The sequence below is a fragment of the Athene cunicularia genome, assembly GCF_003259725.1.
Source record: "Athene cunicularia isolate RWA chromosome 9 unlocalized genomic scaffold, athCun1 chr9_part1, whole genome shotgun sequence".
Taxonomy (NCBI): domain Eukaryota; kingdom Metazoa; phylum Chordata; class Aves; order Strigiformes; family Strigidae; genus Athene; species Athene cunicularia.
Genome location: NW_020799110.1, coordinates 17,094,590 through 17,118,839, shown reverse-complemented (window position 1 = coordinate 17,118,839; position 24,250 = coordinate 17,094,590). Strand labels below are relative to the sequence as shown.

At 37.0% G+C, this 24,250-nt stretch overlaps 1 protein-coding gene across 9 annotated transcripts in view; it reads left to right on the top strand.

The window, feature by feature from the left end:
- PLS1 (plastin 1) overlaps window positions 1-24,250 on the top strand; it is a 56,592-nt gene continuing 32,342 nt past the window's right edge. For 3 of the 9 annotated variants that reach the window (XM_026855198.1, XM_026855197.1, XM_026855189.1), the window contains exons 1-2: window positions 8,823-8,920; window positions 23,123-23,231. In XM_026855198.1, coding sequence (XP_026710999.1) covers window positions 23,162-23,231 — 70 coding nt within the window. In that variant the 5' untranslated portion in view covers window positions 8,823-8,920; window positions 23,123-23,161. Of the gene's footprint in view, window positions 92-4,068; window positions 4,142-6,877; window positions 6,998-8,822; window positions 8,988-9,115; window positions 9,543-14,814; window positions 15,423-23,122; window positions 23,232-24,250 lie in introns of those variants that run through there. The other 6 variants (XM_026855193.1, XM_026855190.1, XM_026855192.1 and 3 more) reach the window with 6 other exon arrangements.

Genomic DNA, 24,250 nt, shown 5'->3' with positions numbered 1-24,250 from the left:
GGGCGCCTGGGAGGGGCGAGCGCCGTTCGCTTAGCGGGCGGGCGGGCGGGTTCGGCACCCGCCGGCTCAGCGCTCCCCCCGATAGGTAGCGGTAAGGAGCGGACTTAAACAATTCTTAAAATATTGGGTTGTTTAGGGGTTTTGGTTGGTTTGTTGTTTTTGTTTTGTTGTTTTTTTTTTTTTTTTTTACTTTTAGCGTTTGTTGCTTTCTGTTTATATTTTCTGAGGGAGTGAGCGCGCTTAAGTGCATGAAGTACGAAATGTTTTGAGAAAAGAAAAAAACCAAAGAAGGCTATTTAAGCGTCATGTGGTGTGTGGAGAGTTCCGCCACCCTCCGCCGGCGCGGAAGGTGCGTGCTGGGAGCGGGGCGGGACGCGCTGGGGAGCGTCAGGTTGTGGCCCGCGGGCGCTACCGAAGGCTGCGAGAGTGGTGAGTGAGAGGATGAAATCGGGGGGGGTGTGCAGATGGGAGCAGCAGGGAGAGTACGTGAGGGGAAGCTGAAGTCTGAGCTCGGTTTTGCAGATTAGGGCGCGTAGCTCCTTCTGCACTTGTTTATGAACTTTGTCTCAGTGTTGTTTCTGGGCTGAAATAAAATCCGCTCAGAAGCCTCTAATTCTGTCGCCTGTTTCCATTGCCTTAGGGCTCTCTCTCCTGCATGTAAAACAGTCCATGAAGTGGGTGCATGTGTGTATTTCAATTACTGATTCACTTCCGATGGATGCTTTTGGGGAACCTGTTACTAATTTTTCATTTCTAGATGGTTATTTTTGTTCTGCAAAAAATACCTATGCCATTTCATTTAAAAGACCTTTCAAAGGTTGCTAACCTGGGAAGGACCTGGAATACTTAAAGAAACTTTACAAAACGTAACTGGGTTTTGTTTTTCAACATGTTGTGATGTTTTTTGTGATCTGACTTTATAAAATGTCTTTCAAGAGTTATTTTTAGAGAGAAAGCAGAAACCAGGTGGCTTTACATGTTTTGTGAAGTAAACTTTAGTGGTCTAGGAAGACCAAGTATGTTTGGGTTTTGTTATCAGTGTTAATTTGAGCACAAGTTTCTACACAATTTCATTTTTTTAAAAAAATAGTTATTGTGAAAACAACATTCTGAATGTAAATTTCCAAACCTAAGACAAGTCACACCAAGAAAGGTGTCAGTTGCACTATTTGTTTGTTTGATGTAGAGTTAAAATTCTTGTCATCCCTGAAATTTAAGAAGGATAGCAGGTTATGTGTTGGGGTTTTAGGAGAGTTTGAACAGGCTTTATTGTTCTTTAGCTTTCAGTCCTAAGAAATATTATGTTAAATTGAATATTCAATTGAATTATTGGGTGATACTTTTATTATTGCTGTTGGTAAAGCATAAGTGGGGCACACAAAGTTCTTAATGAAAAAAATAGTGCTTTGGTCTGGAAGTCTCCTGTGTCAACAGTGAGATCATGTTAATACAGGTATTGCAGAAGTGCTTTCATTTGTTACAGGTAGAATGGTATATAAATTTGTGGTGTGGTTTCTTTAAGCATTTACCAAGCATGCAATTCAGGCTTTTTTCTTTTTCTTTTTTTTTTTTTTTTGGTAATAAGTACTTATAGCAATTCACTAAAGAGAATTCTGCTGTTCCCCATTCTTCACTGCGAGCGAAGTTAGGAGACTTTTCTTGCTTCCCTGTTGCAAAGCCCCATCTCCTGCCTTCTGACCATATCATCAAGTTTTTCCTGCTACTGTGGTTTTATAAGACCCTATGTAAGGCTGCCTATAGTAACAACTTCATTGTACTGGGAGGATGCAAGAAGTCTTCTAGATGCTCCCCATAAAAACATTTTTATAGTCACCCACAAAGACTAGCACTCCCCAACCTCTCTGAACACCAGTGGAAACACCTGACTTTGTTACTTGCTTTTCTTAAACATGTGATAAGCAGCTCAATAGACTCTTAATTTATTTCCTTTTTTCTTCCTTATCCCATTATTTTATACTTCTATGCCTCTTGACCCTCAGGAGGAGGAGCAGGTATATTATCATCCAGCTGGAGAGAGACTAATTACTAATGAAAATAGTGGGCTTTGAGACTGTTCTGTATTTTCTCTTCCAATCCAGCATTTATATTGGTGAAATGAGTCTTAGGTGTGTAGAACTCAAGGGGAAATTCATAGAGCTAGGTAGAACTAAGTAATGAATCTGATGTGTGTGGCACTACCAAGATTTCTGCCAAAACTGATGTTGTCTTTTTTCCTTTTTTTTTTTTTTTTTTTTTTAATTCTTTTCCCTACTTGGGCAATCCTCTTGCTATATAGTTGCATGATCTTACACACCCAGGCTTCTGTCTTCTTTGGCTTTCATTGTTTCTCTGCCACACACCTCTACAGGTCAATCTACTTACATTAAGACACTGAGTGACTTTGCTTTGGCCAGCAGGTCCTAGAGCATGAGAGTGTGTTGTCTGTACTTTTATTCCCTCTGTTGTTTTAATTCTGAGGTAGAATTGCTGTTCTTCTTGGGACTCATCCACTCTGTGGATGTGAGATGTTCCCCCATATGGTTAGCATGACTGCGGTTAAATCTCAGCTGTGTCTCGTAGGCAGACACAAGTGATTGTACTAAGATATTTAAATGCGTGTGTATTCCTTGATGCCTTCAGGAACTATGAAATATGAACATTATACAGGCTGATATGATGGTCAGAGGAAGTGTGGCTGAGATGGTGCATGGAGGTCCTCTGAACTGTATGAAGTAGTTTTGTGTAATATCAAGGTGTGCTTATCACTTGCATGGTTGCTGTAATAACACCTGATAGTCTGTATGATTACGTGAAGATTATTTTCCATATATAGTCATGAAAGTGGATGTCAGAGTAGTTGCCTGACCTTTGAACGCATTTCATTGTTCCTGTACACCGTAAAATTGTATATTCTGGCATGCTCTGGTTTTATCTGTGCCTACGTTGCTTAGTCAACTTGGCTGAAGGGGCACAGCTTAAAACTATCTCATCCTGAATACTGTTTTTATGATTTAAAAAAATGAAAATTGAAACACTAAATGGTGGTAAGGACAACAGGAAAGCCAGAAACCTAAAGGCTACTAAGCAAAAGTTGACAGGTAAAAGAGGAAAAAGTGAGGAAAGAAAACGTATAACATTAAAATCTGCTTTTCTCCTGTCTTTTATTTCTGTATGTCATCTAGGCAGGTCATAGTCCTGCAAGCATTTATCTGCATTTTTTTGTATGAATGAGCCTGCTTACATACCGAAGACTTTAAATGTGAATAATGTGGAGAGATGGCATGTTAGATTATACATTCTTTTGGAACATGACATTATTATTTACATAGCAGCAAAAATATTTTTTGCTTATTTACAACTTGTTTTTTACTTTTCAGTATTTGTAGACAAGTTTTCTTGAGACTAGCAGCTGTGGAGGAAATTTGCAGAAATATATTTACTACCAGGATCAGTGTTATCAAGACTTTTTCGGTTGATAATTTTTGAATGAGAGTTAAGATGCTGAAATCAAGTTCCATAAGGCAAAATCTGCAGGATAATAAATGCTGATTTTAAAAATGCAGAACTAAAGAATCTAACTGCCATAATGATTTCATGGTAGGTCTTTTTCCACAGTTTAATTTGATTTGGAAAATACTTTTTTTTTAAACTGAAAGCAACAGTGATGCTTAAATATCCCTTAAAGTGCAAAACTCTGCAGTAGACATGTTAAGAGAAAATTCTTCAGTGTTTTAATTTAAAACATAATTTAAACTATATTTCAAAATTCTGGTTGTTGTAACTTTACAGATTCTTCTAATAAAATATTTCTTCAATGAAAATCTGAATAACTGTTCTAGCTACAATTTTCATAATGGAAAATTGTGTATGTTTTCTGAAATGTGAGGATAAAAAAATTTTCATCTGGTTCTGTGATCTCTACTGATTATTAGAATAAAGACTATGCATGGGAATATTGATAAAGGTTCTACTAAATGTCAACTTTCCTCATTGCATGGCTTCTACAGAAACCAGTGCAATGGAGGAGGGAGGAAAGGGACTTTTTTTTTTTTTTTTTTTTTTTTTTTTAGAAGTCAAATTAAACCTATGTATGCTGGAACAGTACTCATTACTTACATTTTGGAGGAGCGTATGTTACTTGGTGAGTGTTTTCCCAGTACTTGGAGCTTTCACTGCTATGTGAGGATTGTGTCAATGGAATAGATACCACCTTAGCAGCATATAATATCGAAATACCTGAAACTAAAAAGGCTGTACCTTTGTTTAACACTTCACATAAAGTCTGTGTGTAATGTTTAGTTGCCACTCTTCTTATTGCAGTAGTTAATAAAATATTTTTATAGCATTTGCCATGATATGTTAAATACTTCACATCCACGATAACTGTTGCCATAAAACCTCCAAAATTCACTAGGTCTACATAAATGAATTTTTAAAATGTAGAACTGGAGTACCGGTAAGTGAAAGGATTCGACCCTAGTAAACAGAATTATTACTGGAGAAAACTCCACTGTGCTGTGTCATGCAATAGGGAAACAATAAATTGTAAATGTAGTACTTGGAAAAGATACCTAGCTAAGCATTGCTTTTCAGTCTAAAACCTATGTTTTAAGATCTTCTGTGTGAGATGCTCTCTCATTAGCTCATTTCAGCCTTGACATTCACTGAGGAAACAGTTGACTAGGGGTCATGTTGCGATATGCAAAGGGATATTAACAACAAAACCAACAAGTAGCATTAGATCAATATGGATGAAGAGTTCCAGGTTACTGATAGAACCAGTTTTGTGTTAGTCATGTAATACTACTTTCTTAAGGAGTTTTTAAACATCACTGTGACTAGACCCTTTAAAAAAGGGCTGCAAAATGAAACAGTAATGGTGATTTATCTATTCTCCAGTATATTACATTTGTGATCAAATTACTAATTAGATGATTTCAGCTTTGATTCAGCTGGTCACACAGAAATACTACAGGTTAGTCATGACCTTATTATATACATAATTATTTGTTTTGGTACTTCTAAATGTAAATTACGTGATGAATTTCTAGTTTTTTTATGTGGAGGTATGTACTTTGTCACTGTTATTACATACAGGTGTCCAAGGAGGATAAAGGTAGTACATCACAATAGCTCATCAGTGAGACTGGTACTGCTAAGCTTCAGAAATAAATTATGCATAAAGCAGATTGTGTGCTTCTGCATGCATGCTTTTGGTGGGAAAAGGATTATCAACCCACTTTCAGGGCTCTCTTGCAGATGTTACCTTAATAATAATAGCCACTAGCAAAAAAAATTAATGCCGTATCTAGTATTACCCACTTTAATTCACTTAGTGTATTCATCCTTTCATCTTGTTAATAATCTGTGGTAGAATGGACTGATTAAAAACATTGACATGTAGAACAGCTGAAATATTAGGCTGTGTGTTATCAGCAAGATTGTATTTACTGGAATGCTAATTTAAAGGATTTGTCTGTGAGCTTCAGAAACTAGCTATTTCTTTTCAGACCAGATGTTCCATGATAGGTTTTTCTTTTCCAAAATTTTTCAGTTTGGAATATTTTTGTCTGACTGATTTATCAAGCTCCTCTTCTAGTTCCAAGTCTCCCTTTCTCCCATTCAGTTTCCACGTCCCATCATTTCTACTTGCACTAGTTTATCCCCTTATGATAAAGGGAAACTTGATCCTGTTCTTTCATATCCTAAAGGTAGGTCAATATAAAGTAGTACAAAATTTTCCTTTTCTGTTGAGCTGAATATTTTACTTCTGTGATGTTTCTAGTCCTTCCAAACTTGATATTTAGAATCAATATATAGTTAATTGCAACTAATGTGGATTTTGCCAGTGATATACCTGGCATCAGGACTTGACTCTGATTCTAAATCTTTTTTTCCCCCCTTAGGTAACGTGATGTATTTAGTGAGAAAACAATTCACAACTGAATATAAAGATATATTTTGCTTTACTTGTTATTGCCTATATCAGCCTCTTAACGATATGGGGAAGATGAATTTTCACATCCGAAATTAGCAAAATATTATAGCACATAAATGAAATTAAATCTTATAATTCCATTGATTTAAAGGGGAGTTATGTGCGTAGAGTTGTATCCACAGATAACTACTTTGCTAGTTCAAGGCATATTGGACAAATTCTTCTCAAAGCTTATATCTTGTTAATGTAAATCATTGATACTTCTATATCTTTGATCTTTCCAAAGAGATTTCATTAGTATGCTATTACTGTGTGTCTCCAGATACCTATTGCTAAACAAGCATGAAAAATATATGCCATCTGTAACAGTGTTGACAACTCTGTGACATTTTGAATAAAGTAAAATATAACTATCAGTATTAATTAAAATATACATGTGGATACACCATTGCAAAGTGGGAGTTTCTATTGTGTATACGGAAATTACTTCAAATTTTTTTTTTTACTTCTTTTTTAGTCATTCTAATAAAATAAAGCCTGGCAAAAGTTTGATTGCCTCTTGCAGTTCGATAATGTTGTATCTATCAGGGTGATTGAGTCAGCTTCTGGGTCAGCCATGCTGGGCTCTTTACTAAAGTTCTGTCTGGTTGACTTGACTGCCTTGGGGAAATTGTGAAATGATCTGTAGTAACAGAAGCCCATATTTCTGTTGCATTCTAAAATTTCTGCATGCTTTCCCTCCTGAAGTATTTTCTGTGATGGTTAATCCATAGAACAATTTTTTTCTGCCATCTAGGTTATTTTTTAAGCTATGGTTCTGCTTTTTACTAAGTAAATTAAGATTAAGGCATTTAAACTCAATAGGATTAATACATATCAGTCCTTCTCACCCAAATAAGCATATGTTGGATGAGTAATTGAGTGCTACTGTAGTCTCTGTGCTACCTAAGCGCTTCATTAAGGTGTCACTTCAGTGGTATTGCTGGACTCCTCAACCAGAGGGAGACAGACCAGTAATAGTGGGAAAGCTTGTCCCTCATTTGAATGAGAGTATGGAAGGTATGTATAGTGTTGGCTTGCTAATTGATAGTCATAGCACAATGAATATTTCTGTGCCATGTTTAGAAATTTTAAAATAGGGATTTTAAATATAGGTTACTGCTTAGTGCTCAAGAGGATAAATTTTGGAGAGTTGGAAACAGGAATTTTTTCATAAATTGTCAACTGTGTAAAGTGACAGTAAACAACATGACAGGGTTATCCAGTTTTTGTGAAGGTCAGTGATAGGACGGTGAACCCCTTGGTGCAGACTTGTAGCTAACATAAAGTCCAAAATACTTGTTTATTTAGTTAATATATTATGTGAAACAAAATATATAGCTTGTGAGATCTCCTCCAGAGAGATGTTTTGCCCATGTAAAAGAGATGATTTATCAACAAGCTGATTTATCTGATAGCTGGTCATCAGAGAGGCAGTTCTTAGCTATGTATTTCATTTGCTGAACATGTGGAAATCTGCTCTCAAAATCCTAACAAGTGTTAAGATTTACAAATGGTGTAAGAAATACTAATATTTTACTTTGAAAGTGTCATTGTTTAGAAAGACTTTGGACTGTTATCTGGCAATTTTGGAAGACTAGCATTTACTGCAGAATAGTCACGTTACTGTGAGGCATTTTAAAATGGCTAACACAAAGCAGATGTAAATACATACTAAATTTAAGAATACTCGGAATTAACGTTTAACTAAGCAAAAAGACTCCTTACAAAGGTAATATGTGTGACCAGACACAGGACTTTCTGTGTAGTAAGCATTGTGCATTATAGTTACTAGACTGTAGATAACTGTGTATCTTTCTCACTTTATGGGACTTTAATTTATTTTAAAGCAACAAATAGTTCTTTAAAAACCATGATTTTTAGGTTTATAAGGTTGTTACTAGCCTAGCACTGTTTTGTAAGATGATTGGTTTTATGACAAAAAAAGGAAACAAAATTTCTAGTTAACAAAATCATGTATATCTTTATGGATAGTTTTGCAGAAGGTGAATAAAATGTTACGTATTTATTATTTTAGTAGAAGTGCCTGGCTATATTTTATATTTGGACTCATTTTTTAAAAACTTTTTTTTGCGAAGTTGCAATGTATGATTTAAATGTTTAGGGATGTCTGCTCCTGGTGCCAGCTCAAACTGTTTAAAAAAAAAAAAAAAAAATTGTCTAAACCTAAGATTTTTATTAAGTTTTTTTTAAATTTTGATATCTGATGTTTTTAAGAAAGATGTTAAAGTGTTCACCTAAGCACCAGAAACAACTTTGTATTCTTAAATGAAAGCTGTGTCCTAATCGTATGAATCCTAAGGCTGAAGCTCTGAATAACTTAGTTGAGAAAAATGTGCTCAGAAATTGCCTCCTTTTTCCTCTTCAAAATATGATTAAAAATGACAGTTGGTAACAACAACTATAGATGTTTTCTTCTGGTCTAATTACCAAGAGCTACAGTGCCAGCAAATGAAGTTCATGTGTGCCCTCAATCGTCTTTTAGTTTAGAAGCTACAAACAATACTCTATTTAGCTGTAGTTACTCAGATTTACCAATGTGCTCCTTTTATCCTCAACACTTCAGCAAACGTAGCTCCTTAAGGCTATGAACTGGCAAATGGGTAGCACTTATGCAGCTGTGGACTTTGCAAAGACTTGGTGGTTTTGAAATGCTGCCAGTTGCTTTTGCTGTGTGTTGTAGAAGACCCTCCTCTTTCCTCTAGCTTGACCAATGAGAGCAGAAAAGCAAAAATAACCTGTGAATTTTCCATGACAGAAAATCCTTGCTTGCTTGTAGTATAGTAGCTGATCAGTCTAATCTTCTAATAATCTTTTGAACCATGTAGAGTTGAATGAGGAATTAGCAGGTGACAGAAGGTCATACTGCCATCTGATAATTAATGACAACTCAAAAATACTCTGGCAACACACATCTATGTGGTATGACTTGGTAATTGCAATTAGCTAGAATATGAAGAATATGTGCATGTAAATTGAATTGCTGAGGGCAGGAGAAGGAATGTGCATTTCTGTTGTTACTCTTAATGATCTTCACATGACAAACTTCTGGGATGACCTTACAACTAGGTTCATTAGCAAGAGTTAGCCTGTGGGGCTCTGATGTCGTTTCAGTATTTGTAGCAAGCTGAGGTTTCCTACTTCAGACTACCAGAGTGCAGACACATGGAAGGATAAAAGCAGTAGTTTTCTGGAGTGTTGCAGGTGTGCAGTTTTAAGATCTCCCTCCTCTTCTGCCTCCTCTGTTTATTCACCAGTAGCTTTGTTCATAGTTTTGCTTTTTAACTTACATGCTACCTAAATGTTATTTTCATGCTTGGAGGAGAGAAAAATGGTTCATAATGTTCCAGATGGCTTTGAGAAAAAGATACTGTCCTGAAGTTATGAGTGCTGTAGAAGGATGAATTCCTTAGTAAAGAACATAGAGTACAGTATGTCCTACCTCTCAAGCAGCACTGAATCTGGAAGTAGTAGAGGCTTGGGACAAAACCTGCCAGCCTCGCAATGGTGATTAGTGATATTGTAACAGATTAAGCAGTTGAAGGTGAATACAGTCTGGCTGTGGTAGATGGAACACAAAATCCAGCAAACTGAAAAACTGAAGCTCATAATGTGAAATTGTAATTTGTGGATAGCAGCAGCAGAATTTTGGCTGTGAAACTGGTAATAACAATTGCTGTGCTAGAAGCTGGTAGATAGTGAAAGGCTGTGTTATTTGTTGTATTTTAATGTTTCTGATTACTTTTGTTTCCTTACTATAGATACTGGGGTGGAGATAACATTGCAGCTACTTAATTAGCATTATCACTTTTAGAAATGTTCTATTTAAATTGTAATTGAGACAGAAGATGGTAAGTTGGTGACTTCCACAATATCATGAGTTCTCATAGTTTAACCTTTCCATGAAAACTGAAGGTGTTCTCAAAAGACCCAGTTTGTGGAGTTGAGAAATTATGTGAGGATCTGTTTAATTTTAGAACAAATTTCTAGTCCTTCCAGTTACAGAGAAAAGCATGAAAAGTTAATGTGAAAACAGAAGACAGATGTCATTCCATATGGGTAAAATCCTTTGACACTTCCTTTAAAATCCTTTGACACTTCATATTTTTTTAGTTGGTTAAGATCTGACTTGTGATTGGTTTTGGAAAGATGGGATAATGACTATTGCTTCTGGTTAGCTTTTCTGTTTAGTAATTAACTAGTGGTGCTACAGTTTAATAAAGAAGTAGAAGAATAATTAAAGCATAACCCCCAAGTTGTCAATCTTACTTGTAGATTAACGGGACACCCAGAAAGCTCCTCTCAAATTAAGGTCTTGTCAACACATCATAAGCTCTGAGCATGAGTTTTCCTGTGTTCACAGACAAAATTTTTATTGATGAAAATGTTTATTTTCTAATTAAGATATATATCAGGGAATATTTATATCGAAGTTACCTATTAAAATAATGTAGTTTTTATTTGTCATTGTAGTTGCATGCTAACAAAAGCTGTATGTGCATAAACCTAGACAGAGAAATAGATTAAGTATTGTTTGCTGTTGTCTTTTAACTCACTCCCTTTTTACTGTTGTAAACTTGATATGTAATGTCAGCCTAAGCACAAAAGAAGCACTTGAGGATGGAGTGCCTGAATGAACTTGCTTTTATTAGTGTAGGCTTTCCATTTATATTTTAGTGTGGTTTGCTTTAAGGAAATGTCACAGAGGAACCAAGTTTGGACTTAAACTGCTGTGATATTTTGACCTTAGTAGGCATTCATCTTGCCACAATGTCTGCGTTTGGCACTCTGCGCTATGGTGGCTGTGGCATTGGTTCAGCCTGTATTTTCTCCTTACTTTTGGTGGCAGCATCCAAGGCACCAGCTTCCAATGCTAATTGGAAAGCATGAGCCTTGCCAACTCTGTCCTTCCAGAGACAGGGCGTTTGCCTGATCACTGGGTGGATGCGTTCAGAAGTAGTATACAAGCAAAGACATCCATATTGGTAAAGATGGTGGATAGGGAGACAAGGTCAGTGAGGGAAGGGTAGCTTTGTAGAATAGGAAGAGCAGAAGAGGTGCTTGATGGGAGCCTGCAGAAGTTCTCCAGGAAGGAGGGCCTAGCACATTTGTGTGCGGGGAAGCCAAATGACTAGTCAGCATGGGACATAATAAACTGACTTTTGGAGAGTATCAAATGATCCATCCAGAGGGCAAATTATATTGCTGGTGTGAGGAGATAAGAAAAGGTCATATAAAAGGAAACAGTATATTAAGTTAATAGAGCTTGTTGAAAGACAGACAAATCTCGTTTCTGTTCAAGGCTGTCAAATGCTTCTGGACCAGTGTAAACATTATTGTGTTTACACTTCTAAAGACGTTTCTTCCATCAAGTCACCTTAATCTGTCTTGAGCCCCATCCTAACTGTTAATACCTTGCTAATTAGTTTGAATATAGCTCTGCAGCCATAGACACTCAAATACAGATGTTGCCATGTATAAAATGGAAAAACCAAGATTTTTGCTTTCAGAACAGTGCCTTTAAATGTTTAATTTATATTCAAAAACCCAAATTCATATTCTTGCATAAAAAGATGAGATGGGCTTGCTTCACTTCAGTTACCATTATTATTTTGAGTTATAGTGGGCAGGCCTGGTAGCGTTCTTGAGTTGTCTAAGGAAAACATGTTAATGCTTAATGTGAATAAAATTTTTCTTTGAAAATATATGTGACTTTAAGTGTGCATAGAAGCAGACCGGACTGTAAGTATGTTATGTGTCTGAAGCATAGAGGTGAAAATGGGTCTTAAGCATAAGCCACACAGCTCTCAGAAATGGGCTGCAAGTTTCATGAGTTTTATAAAAGGACTGGGATATTTCCTTTGAGCACTAGTTTTAACTGTATCAGTGAAAGATAAAAATTATACTAGACTCTAGAGAGTATGGTGGAAGCTCAAGCAATGCTTGAGATGATTTATATTGGGAAGGTTAGTGCCACACCCACAAAGATCCCATGTATTACAATTCTAGTGGTTTCTACAAATGTATGTTTTCTAATAGGCTAGAGGAGAAAATTGTAGGGTTTGCTCAACAAAGGGAAGGTGTTCTGCATGATCTCTTGTTTCCCACGGGAATTACCTAGTCCCACTTTTCCTGACACTGTTTTTGCCTATTCTTTCCTGTCCTTGTGTGCCATTAACAGCATGCTGGTTTTATTGCTGGATGCAAGAATTTATTATTGTAAAATGAAAATGTTAGCAGTGATGTCTGACTTTCTGTGTGTGTAATGAACTATGGAACTGAGACCTTGAGGAACCTTTCTGTTTATGCTAACACTTGCATTTCTATAGCAGCACTAAACAAGATCTGCTTCCCTCTCTCTGGAAGGAATACCGTTGCATTGTACTGGAGTTACTTAATTCTAAAGTTATTCACTAGTTCATGGCATGATTATTAGAGATGCTGAAAATCCACAAATTCTGCTGACTCCTGTTTAAATTGTTGGAATACAACTGGAAAACCTCTCCTTAACTCTGGTACCTTTGCTGTGGTAGCATCTGATAAGGTGCATTCTGAGCTTCTAGGTGGTGTTCTGTAGCTGAATGAAAAAGAAACAAATCTTCTTTAGACCAACTATAAGACTTGATTATGGTGTTTCAGAGCTGAATTGCTATAGGTTGGTGGCACATCTTTCTAGCTGAAGTCATCCAGGCATTTAAACCTGTGTACCTTTAGCTCTGTCTCCAAGCTGTTTGCCTGAAATTTGTAGGTTCAAACTTATTTAACGGGCATAATAGGACCTTCCTTTTCTACTGTAGATTGTAGCAACTCTATTATTGTTTGTTCTATTTCATTTCCATGAGAACATAAGCTACTTGTATTTGCAAGGAGTTCTGAAAACAATTTTTAGTGGGAACAGTCCCATGTTAGTGGATAGTTGGTATGTTTAACGTAAAGTTCTTATGCCTTTTGTGTTCTTTTTCCTGATTAAATATTTATGTTGTTGAAGTGCTGGGGTTTCAACCCCAAGCCCCAAATTAAGGTTGACATATGGGTGATTCCCACAGCCCTTCCCAAAGGGGGGTGAGTTTGCCTTTAGGCTTCCCCCCAGGGTGGGGCCGGCCTGGCAGACAGAGCCATTGGGTAAAGGAGCCCCAGGGGTCTGCATTCAGTAACCAAAGGTCAGGTGTCCCACTGAGGGATGAAAGCTGGGACCACTTGCAGGCAGGGGCAGTGTCTGTCTGTGGGGTGGATGCCCTGTGCAGAGTTCCCTGTTGGGGAAGGACCTCCTGCCTCCCTGGGACTGGGCTCCAGTCAGGTCTGGCTTTTGTAAACGTGGGCTGTGTAGAGATTCAGTGTGTGGCTTCCTTGGTCTCATGTGTTTGGCTTGTTGACTCGGTTGTCTCCCGTCCCTTCTATGGGAGACTGCATGTCACCATTTATTCCCCCCATTGTTGGTCGTGTGGTGTCGTTGTTGGGGTCAGTGGGATTGATGTCGATTATGTATAACCTGACTGACTTGTTGGTACCCCCAGCGCTCACCCATGCACTGACCCTTTTGTATCAAATCCAATTTGGTTATTGGTTCATCTTTATGCTGGTTGTGTCCTTTATGCTAGGCCTGATAATTGGCTAAGGAATTAAATATTTGAAATTGATGAAAGATGTTGAGATATCATAAAAAGTAATTAAGATTTATGGTTTGAGTGTGTTCAATTTCCTACTGTGCTGTCATTTTCCTTACATGTCTGCACTTCTCTTGACAGTGCTTGGATACCATGTGCATGCTGTTACTGAACTTTCACCAAGGCAAAGGTCGTGCATAATAAAACCAAGAGCATGTGCCACTTTAGCAGATTCACTCTATCCAACCTTTACTTTGGATCAGAGTTCTTTGAATTTAACCCTGTTAGATATTCTGTAGGGCAACTTGATTTTTGTGTCCCTTTCTTGCCTCTTAAGGCACAACTGTTTAGTATTTTATAGTGTATGTTTTGATTCTGTACTCCCTAATTTATTGGAAAGCTAATATGTTTTATATTTTAAATTACGTAAAATATATAGATAGTTCAGAAAACTTAATCTTACTTGATAAAAACTTCAAAATGTAAAGCCCATCTCAAAACTAGCATGATTTTGCTTCAGATTAAAGGGTATGTTGTTTTTGCAGACAATTTGATTTTGTATTCTGAAAAACACAAATGTTGTCTCTTATCAAGAGATGAATGAGAAATCTTGTTTCTGTATTTCCATTACTGATTTGCTTTGTATTTTCAAGTCCTAAAGAAAAGATACTTGTTGCATGGGAACAGTTTTGTGCATGTGTTTTTCATGTGGAAATATTTTGCTAACAGGTAGGGAGCCCAGGATACACTGTATTGCAGAAATACATAAATTTAACTTCCTCACTGTTCTTACTTGCAAAAATGACACCTAACCACAACTAGTGTGTTATGAATGACTACATTTATAAACATCAGAAAATGCAGTTAGAAAGCAGTAACTTGTGTGTGCAGCTCTGCAGGGCTAGTGGTATTGACTTGTATCGCCTCAGCATCCCAGTTTCATGGAGGATGTCACTGTTTCAGATTTGCTCTTGATGACATGCTCACTAATACCACAGCTTGGTCTATTAAAGCAAATGAGATGAGGAGAAGTGGAAGAGTGGCCTGTAATCTGTTGTGAGACTTGGAAGACTGAAGTTCACTTCCCTACTTTCCCCTTGGTCTTTAGAACTGGAGGGGAAGGTGCTGTGCCTTCTCTTGGCAGCCACAATGAGCGATTGCAGAGGTGAGTTCTTGCATATTGCATGTTATTCTGGACTACAGCATGTGCAGTGCAAATGAAATGAAAGAGTACAGCCTTCTCAAAGAATCAAGCAGAAATTTTGAGTTTTATAAATCAGGCAATGTCCAGGTCAATGTTGTATGAGTAGGCATAGCTTTGCCTGTAGATATGGGGTGGACAGATTTCATGCCCCTTTTACAGAACAGGCAATAAAGCACTCCCAGCTCTGTGCTGGAGGCAGGTGAAACTTGTAGAACTCTTAGAAAAATAACTAATTAACTAGACCAGAACAGGTGTCACATGCTCTGAGATAATCTGTTTGGGCAAATTCAGCCCAAAGTGTTGATGTAGCTAAACTGTAAACAGGTTAGGTTTGCAAAATATTTTGGGAAAGTTACTTCTGTGAACTCTGCATGCAATAACATTTTTTCAAAATTACTTTACTAGAATTGGTCCTTCTAACATAGGTAAAGTTTCCATTAACGTTTTTTATTTGGATTGCTGAGTGCAACAATACAAAGCAGAGGCAGTCTGAGATCCTCTTGAATGATGCATGTGAAGGAAACTAAGTGAAACTGATACTGTTGATGAATTTGCATGGCTATTCTGTATACTTGGCAGCCAGAGGAAGCTGGAGGCATTTTGTTTGGATGGAAAGGTATCTTTCTAAAGTAAACTTGTATCTGCTTTATATTAGAATTGCTCTTCATCCTCATTTAAGCCTCATAATTTTGTATTTATACCATAGTAAGCGAAGTCAGATCAGTGACCAGTTTAACAGTTGGGTATCTCAGCTTATTGTTTTACTGTTTGTTCTTGAGTCACCCATGTTTATCTTAAAGGCACAGTGGAAAATGTTGATTTTATTATTCACCAGAGTTTCTGTACTATGTTGAATAAATTCCTATAGGGTGAATAATTAACTTCAATGTAAATCATCTAGTCCTCCTTACATAAGATACATATTTTATGGGCACAAAATGTATCACTCTGGCTGGTTTGATATAGCCTTCCTCTAGCAAAGATCAGTGCATAGTTTCAGAAATTGTTAAAAAACCCTCAGTTTTTCCCTCTTAAGTTGTACCTTGTTCACTGTGTAATGCTGTATGTAGAAGACTGAGAAAAAATTCGATGGGTTGTCAGTTTGTCTGTTGAAGCATAACACTTGTTCATTGTTATCTTCTAACTTGTAATAATTAAATACTTTTGATGGTCATAAATGTATCCAGCCATGTTTACAAGCAGAGGCTGAGAAACATACTCTCTGACTTTTTCAGGTAGTGAAGCTTCAGACTGAATGTATGATATTTAAAGAAATTTCCACTTCATACTACTGTTAGTGATGGTACCTGATGCCACAATTACACCCTGCCTTTTCTTTCAGAAATTAGCAATGTGCTTTAGCAGTTCCAATATCTTTTTTTATATATATACAGGTATATGTATTTATATAGCTAATTACTTTGACCTTTCCATGCTCTCCTGTTTTAAAGGTTTACAAGCATCCTCTTTTGCTGCATTAGGAGTGGACCTATTTTTTTTTTTATTTTCTTTCTTTATAGGACCCAGTGCTCATCATTCTAGGTGTATTAGATTCTTCCTTTCTATATTTAGAGGACTGGCCACACCTGCAATACTGTGTTCAATTTTGGTCCCCACTATACAAAAATGATGTGGACAGGCTGCAGAATGTCCACAGAAGGGCCACATATATGATCAAGGGACTGGGAAGCCTGCCATATGGGGAAAAGCTGAGAAAGTTGGGTTTGTTCAGCCCTGAGGAAAGAAGCTTTAGGGGAGACCTTATGATCACGTTCCAGTATTTAAAGGGTGGCTACAAAGAAGATGGAGACTCCCTTTTTACAAGGAGTCACATCAAAAAGATGAGGTATAATGGGTACAAGTTACTCCTGGGTAGATTCTGTTTGTGGATGAAAGAGGAGAAAACTATTCACAGTGAGAACCGTCAGGCATTGGAATAATGTCCCCAGGGAAGTGGTGAATTCCCCACCATTGGACACTTCTCAGATTCAGCTGGACAGGGTGGTGGGCTGTCTTGTCTAGACTGCGCTTTTGCCAAGAAAGTTTGGAGCTGATAATCCTCGAGGTCATTTCCAACCTGATATTCTGTGACTGTATTCTGCAATCAAGACTTCTTTCACTTTGGATAACATGAAGTGTATTTCTCTCCTGTTAATGTCTCCTGCAGCTTGTCCATTGATATGAGAAAGATAAGCTATCTTTCTGTATCCTATACTTGTGTAAACTATAATAATGAAAAAATTGTCAAGTCACTGAACCCTATTGATTATTCATTTTGTCATAAAGATTAAAGGATTTATCACAGTAAGATAGAAGTTAATCTCCAGTAAATTAAAAAAAAAAAGGTTAACCTCCAGTGGTATTTATTACAGACCACCTGAACATAGTTTGCCCTTTCAGATTGTTAAAGGATTGATTTTTAGTTGGCTTCTAATAATATTTATATTTGGGGATCAAGAATAAGCATAAGTAAAAAGATCTTTCAGTATAAGCTAGGGAGGAACATAAAAAACAAACAGCAAACAAAAACTTGGGCAGTTTTATCTACTTGAAAAGACATGAGAAACCTGTTTGTATTCATATAAAGCTAATATTCTGTATATCAATAGCAGTTATAAAAATTTTAGCAGTGGAACTGATATGCAAGTTTTTTCACTAATGTTCAGTTAGCATTTCATCAGTTAAAATACAGCAGCATTTTCTCTTCCCTCCTTACTAAAGGGAGCATTTTGCGTATTGTTGTTTTAACGTTCCTTTCATATGTCTTACACCTTATAATGCATTATTTTCTCACTGAGGGTAGAACCTGTTTAATCAGGTGAGATCTTAAAAGACTGACAGTGGATGAAGGCTACCCTGTTTCCACCATATTGGTTTAAAGAATCCCAGATAAACCAACACAGGAATGCTACAGGTTAAACCATGGGGTTTGTGGGGGGTTTTTGGCATTAAAATCTATAGCAGTTCGATTCAAAGCCCAATAAGAGAAGCAGAGTTTTCATGTTTGTAGTTGTAGATGGTACGTACTAATAATCAGCTGGTTATTGATATAAAAGCACAACCTATACTTGTAAATTATGCTAGCCTGGCTGTCATTAGAAACAACGGATTTAAGGATGATGCAGCAATAGAGTGGTATTTGCATCAGGGACAGAGGAGGTGTGTCCCTAATGCCAGACAAAAAGAACAGCAACAAAAGAAAATAAGCTCTTAAGTCAGCATTTGTAATGTCCATTGTTGTTTCGGAAGCAGCTGCTTGTGGAAACAAGTCAAATAGAATTTGAAATGAAGAGCTGGATGAGAGATTGCCAGTTGCCTGCAGGGTTGGAGAAAACTATTGGGCCTGATTGCCAATTAACTGCTCTGTTTTCTGACAGCTTTGATAAGGGGTCAAAAAAGCTGCAGGAGCTGCTGTTTGGCCTCTTCACTTTATCCTTCATGGTTGCTCAGCCACAGATACTCCTCTGTGCACAAAGAAATAGCACGATGGTATAAACAGTAGTTTGTATCTGTATTAATGTTGGATGTGAAACATTTCCAGGAGACTCCAGTCAATTGTCTTTAGATACAGAAACCCTTCCAGGTGTAGAAGGCAGGCTCGGGATAGATGAATATTGTCAGTTCACGTTAAACAGGTTGGCAAGGGCTGAAAGGAAGATCAAGGGCACTTTCTCAGTATAAAAACAATGTTTGTACCTACTCTGTCCTGGAGCAGCAGGTGATGGTTTAATGTAAGCATAGATGGCAGAAAATCCAAGTGTCATATGAACGCTACCAGAGTATAGAGAAATGTGTTCTTTCCAAACGAATGTATCCTTCAGCAGGTAGTCAGAGTTCCAGTAGACATGTGTCTTTGGAGGGTTAATGCTACACCTTGTCAGAATTGCCTGTGGACTGAGTCATCTTGGATGGTGATAATACTGTATGTGCAAGGTATTTATTAGCTTAGATAGAAAGTTCCTGTTTGTATACTGAAATTGTCTGAAATGTCTGACTAGTTTAGGTGTTGTTTCTGATTGCTCAAACTAGATCTCTCCTGAAAGCCAAAACCATGATTGCAGCACTTCTGCCATTCAATTGACCAGCTAATTTACCCTGTAATTATATAATAGGGTATTTAAGACTGTCTCTCTAGAGCAGAGTATTAGCTTTATTTATCTGCTTCATTCAGGAACAGATGTTTCTACTGTGTTATTGAAATAACCAGCATCTTTGGAAAGCAAAGATTGCTATTTGCTGAAATAAAATATGATAAAAAATCTAAATTATAAATCATAAAAGGGGAGGAATGACACTAATTGCATTGCAAATTTGCAGATTTTTTTATAAAATCTGACTCATGGTAATGGTAAATAGTTAAAAACATTAACAGTGTGACAGAAGTGGTGTTGTCTTTTGCACCTGCGTGGCTAAATATTTCACTTAGGCCTTGACATGCTGTTTTTGTATTTCAGAGGACTGTCTTCTGGGGGTTTTTTGCAGCTTCAGAGTCCTTAGTAATTTAGATTTAAATGTTTTTAATATTTTTCCTTATTTTTTCCACAGTTTATTATTTCTTCATTTTCAATTGCAACATCAGGTTTCCAATCGGGGTACTTGCACTTGCAGAAACATCTGTGTGTAAGATCGTTTTTCCTGAATATGTGTTTTCAGTGTTAGGTTTTTTTTCTTTTCATATGAAGACTAGTACATGCTGTTAGTGAGCTTAGCAAAATGGATGAGTAGGATTTTAGTACTTAAGTTAAGATAGAGTGACATGAAGGAAGAAGGCTTAGCTCACCACCCACATGCAAGGCCATATCCTGTGTGACCCAGAGGAACAGTCCCAGTGAAGACACAGAAAATGCCAACGCAAGTACGATAGACAAGATCTCAAAGAACCCACTGTTGTTTAAGAACTCATTTTATATAGCATCATGGAAGAAAACTAAATTACTATGGAAATGTTATATAGCATCAAGGAAGAAAAGTGAAGGACTGCCTTAAAAGAAGCAGAAACAGTTGCTGAGATGATAATCAGTTACATAGTGCGCATAACTTTTCTTCTCTTGTACACAAGACTAAGAGTAAATAAATAAATGCTTATGCTACAGATAGAGCCCAAATAAATATTTTTACTTTTTGTACTTTGAGACAGTAGTCACATACTCCCATGACAGATTTTCTTGTATTTTCTTGAATGGTCTGGCAAAACAGTTGCTATCTTAAAAGGTTTCACCACATCTCATGTTTACTTGTTTTTCTTAAAACCCTGACTCTCAGTTGAAGTTTATTAACATGAGAATAACTTTCAAGTCATTTTGTTTTTGAAGGAAATATCTACCTCTCATTTTTTCAGATAAGCACAAAAAAAAAAAAAAAAAAAAAAGTTCTTTAAAACAGTCACAGTATTTTGTAGTATTTTTAACAAATAGTTGCTTTGTTTATTTAAAAATAGTATTTTGAAAAATGTTGGGAGCTACTCATTGCTAGCTCACGAGTGTTACTTGTGTCATTATGCATACAGGTTTAGCTACATGTAGGATACCTCGTTCAGCATTTTGGTTTTTGCTCTAGATACCTTTCCATCATTTACTGCAGAGTATTTTTTTCATTGCAAACAGGTCAAGAGTTCTTAGCAAGTATTTCATAGTATAGGATAGTTGATTCTCTCCCATACTGCGTTGTCTTACCAACAGTAAAAACAGTAGCAAAAAGATTGTCCCATTGCTTGTTGCGTTAGAAAATCAAAGGTAAAAACTTACTTTGAATTTATCAAAATGGTATTGAGAGAATCAAAATCATCTTATGAAAAACTGCTTAGCAATTTACGTGTTGCATACAGTTAAGCAATCTCAAAAGCTGAGTTTCTCATTTAATAGCATATAGAATATGAATATAAATGACAAAAAGTGTATCATTCTGGGTTCAACAAAAGGCAAAATAGTAGGAGGAGGAATGCCGTAATACATAGCTTTGGGCTGGCAGGTTTGAGTAAAATTCAGTCCCAATATTCTCGACAAGTTCATTTCTGGCTACCTGGGTCTCCATTCAGCAAGGTGCTTTTCAACATAGTGTCCACATATGTTGAATAACTATGTTTCTTAACAATTTCATATTTGCAAGTCAATTTTGAATCCAGGTGGGGCTTTTTGACAAGTTGTATCATGTCTCCTGTTTCTCCTGAAAGATACTTTTTAAATATGAGGACATTAGAATATTGACAGCCTTAGGCATTGGATACAGTGGGAATCCCCACTTCTGTGTAACTGGTGGTAGCTACAGAAGAAAGACAGACTGACCCTGTGCTCTTCATCTCCAAGCAAAGAGGGACAACCTGTGAATACTATGCAAACCAACAGGTTGTGCTGTACTTCTTGCTTGGTCCCCTTTCATAGGTAGGCAGCGAAAGCCAATTTGATAAACAGACATTCCACCCAGTTGCAGAATATGTTGGGCTTTGACATCACTAATACAGAAGTTTGATGTCTTTCTCAGTGAAATAATCTCCAGCAGTGATGTCACTGCTTATAATTCTGAAATCAGGAGATGCTTCAGTGTAGCGAGGCAATGTTATACCTGTCTGTGGCTGACCACAGCTATTTGATTTTGTATCAAACCTATTTTCACAGTAGAGTATGTATAACTCATATCAGCAGTATTGTATTTGCTCCTTAGTAAACCTCCAGCAAACTGCAGCTGATATAGTGGCCTGCTACCTCTCCTCTTGTGTGCTGGTGACCTGTTCAGTTACTTCATTGGTATTTTTTTCTTGTTGTCAGATTGTCAAGGATTGAAACAAAATTGACTCAACCATAATGGGGAAGAAATTATTTTCTGACAGAAATTCAGATTGATAATGTTTTATCTCTTTTATTGTGAACCAAATTCTGATTTTATTATTACAGTCTTAGAGAAGGCCTTAGAGAGATCCTGTTGTTGCAAGCATTGTGGAACCATCTAGTTATGGGACAGTCCCTGCACTGGGAAGGTTTGTAACCTGATTAGTCAGGATTTATAAAGGTGGGAATCAAAGGTATGGTCTTGCCCAAGGGCATCCAGCAGGTCCGTGATAAAACCAATTGTTGAATTCAGGTTTCTTCCCCTTCCAGTGTCTCACCCAGTACAGTTCTGTTTATATGTATGATTTCTGGGGGAGAAGCAGCTGCATATAGCAGATCTGAATGTAATTATTATGAGCAAATAATAACCTGGCCATTACAGGAATATTTTTCTTGCACTAAAGCAAAAACACTAAACCAGAAAGAAGAACATAAACAAGTAGAGGACAACTCTGATGAAAATACTTATGTATGATGGATTTTTGCCACTTTATACTTACAAAGTAAAACCAAAGACAAAACTTCTACTTTATGGTAGGCACAGCTCCACGTGTAGTGCACTGTGCTCTCTACAGCCCAGTGCTGTTCAGAGTTTAGCACACACAGATGGATGCTGCTCTAAGCTGGCTTTTTGTGCGCCAGTGGCATGTGCGCAGTGGAAGATGGCAAATGCAAATACAAGCCTGCGAATTGAGATGATAGTGTGTGACTTCTTTACAAACTTGCACTTACTAACAAGGGTCTGAATCATTCTGTTGTAGTAAAGCTTCGATAGGAGGAAGTGGGTAAGGATCTGTCATGGGGGTTTATCAGCCTTCAGTTTTATTTTGCTTTTTTATGGAGTTGGGTAGAGAAAGTAGATTCACACTGAGACTCCAATCTGTGTGCTCAGCAAAAGCCATTATACAGCCCTTTGACAGTGTTATGAGACCACAGACATGTCAGAAGAGTGCAGTAAAGGTCAGGAGGTGGTAACTTCTGCAGCAGCTGTGGAAAGGCTCATCAGCATTCACCCGCTGATTGTAAGCAGGTCCTTGAAAGTGTCCCACTGAGGTTCACTACTGCGCAAACGTTGGAGGGCTCGGTGCTTTGCGGGACTAGGTCCTATCACTAACCACGAATCGGCAATGATACTGCGTTGCACTTTAGAAATGAATTTTTCTAAAACTTGGTTGTTGAAATGTAAGGTGACAATTTTAATATTGGAAAACCACGCAAGCAATGGAGGTCGATTGTTGGTCAGTGCTTATTCTATGCAAATGAAAGCATTAAGTGTATGAAAACAGGTGCTGCTATTGTGAATTCTCAGTCACTCTTAGAGCTAAAAGAATTGCTAGGTGTTTGATGTACTTTAAAGTGTTGTTTGTAATGTTTTAACTGTGCCAGGCCTGGAAATGTCAGTCAGGTCATGTACCCTGTATTGAAAAGATCAATAACTTGTATTCATGTGTGCTTGGTATTAAAGCCTTATGTATTTCCTGTTTGTTGTTGTTAGGTATAGGCAATTGAGGACAACACTTCTTGCTGTCCAGAGATGGAAAACAACATAACTACTATCTCTCGTGAAGAGCTTGAGGAACTAAGAGAAGCGTTCAGTAAAATAGGTATGTTTTAATTAAGAAAATAATAAGCATGCCAGTAACACTGCAAAGCCATGTAGGATTTGTGGAAGAAATCATTTATGGATCAGTTAATTTTTGTAGGACCATGTTTTCCTTCTCTGTGGCCAGTAATATCTAAGAAAATAAGAATGTTTAAATAAAATCTCTTTATTTTCACTGAAACTATGTGTTTATTCATTTCTTTCAACTTTAGTAATGAAAACAGATACATTTTCTTGCTGGGCAATGGTATTATTTGTGCCATTGTATATGCAGCATCGTAGGTCTCAAAATTCAGTTTTCTGAACTCCTTCAATCTGAAAAAAAAGTTTGATTAAACTTCAGTTGTTAAATATAGTTTCATGTTAGATTACTGACACTTTGATTTTGCTTTACTTGCATGCTTTGGTGAACTAGTAATTTCTCTTTTCATTTATTGGATTGGATTTCATTTTAAGTAAGCTAAACTTGGAGATTTTTTCAATCTTGCTTTTGTTGCTAGCAGATATTAATAAATACAATTTTGTATGCTTGACAGAATGTTTGCAGATTAATCGGAGAGTAAACAGAGCGAGAAATGATATAGCAACTAACCCTTATTTCCAGATTGCAATAGTGTTGTTAAAGTTCACATCTGATTTTTTCTTACACGCTGCAGTTCTGAGAGGGTGATGTGTAACTGTGCAGCTCAGCAAATCAAACGTATTTGTAATCATTCATAATGGAGGAACAGGGTCTCTTTAGGCAAGAAGCCTTAAAAATTAGGGGTCTCTAGCTTGGTAAAGAGACTATGGAAAAACTGTACTTTAGATATCTGTAAGACCATGAGTATTACAGGAAAGCTGAAGAGGGAATTATTCCATTTCTGTCAATATAAGTATCATGTGAGGCTCAGTAGAGTCATAAAGCTTAAAATAAAAAGAAGTAACTTTTCTTCATGACACATAATAAAAACTTGAACCTGTTGACTTGTGATGTTGCTAAGACCAAAAAAAAAAAAAAAAAAAAAAAAAAAAAAAAAA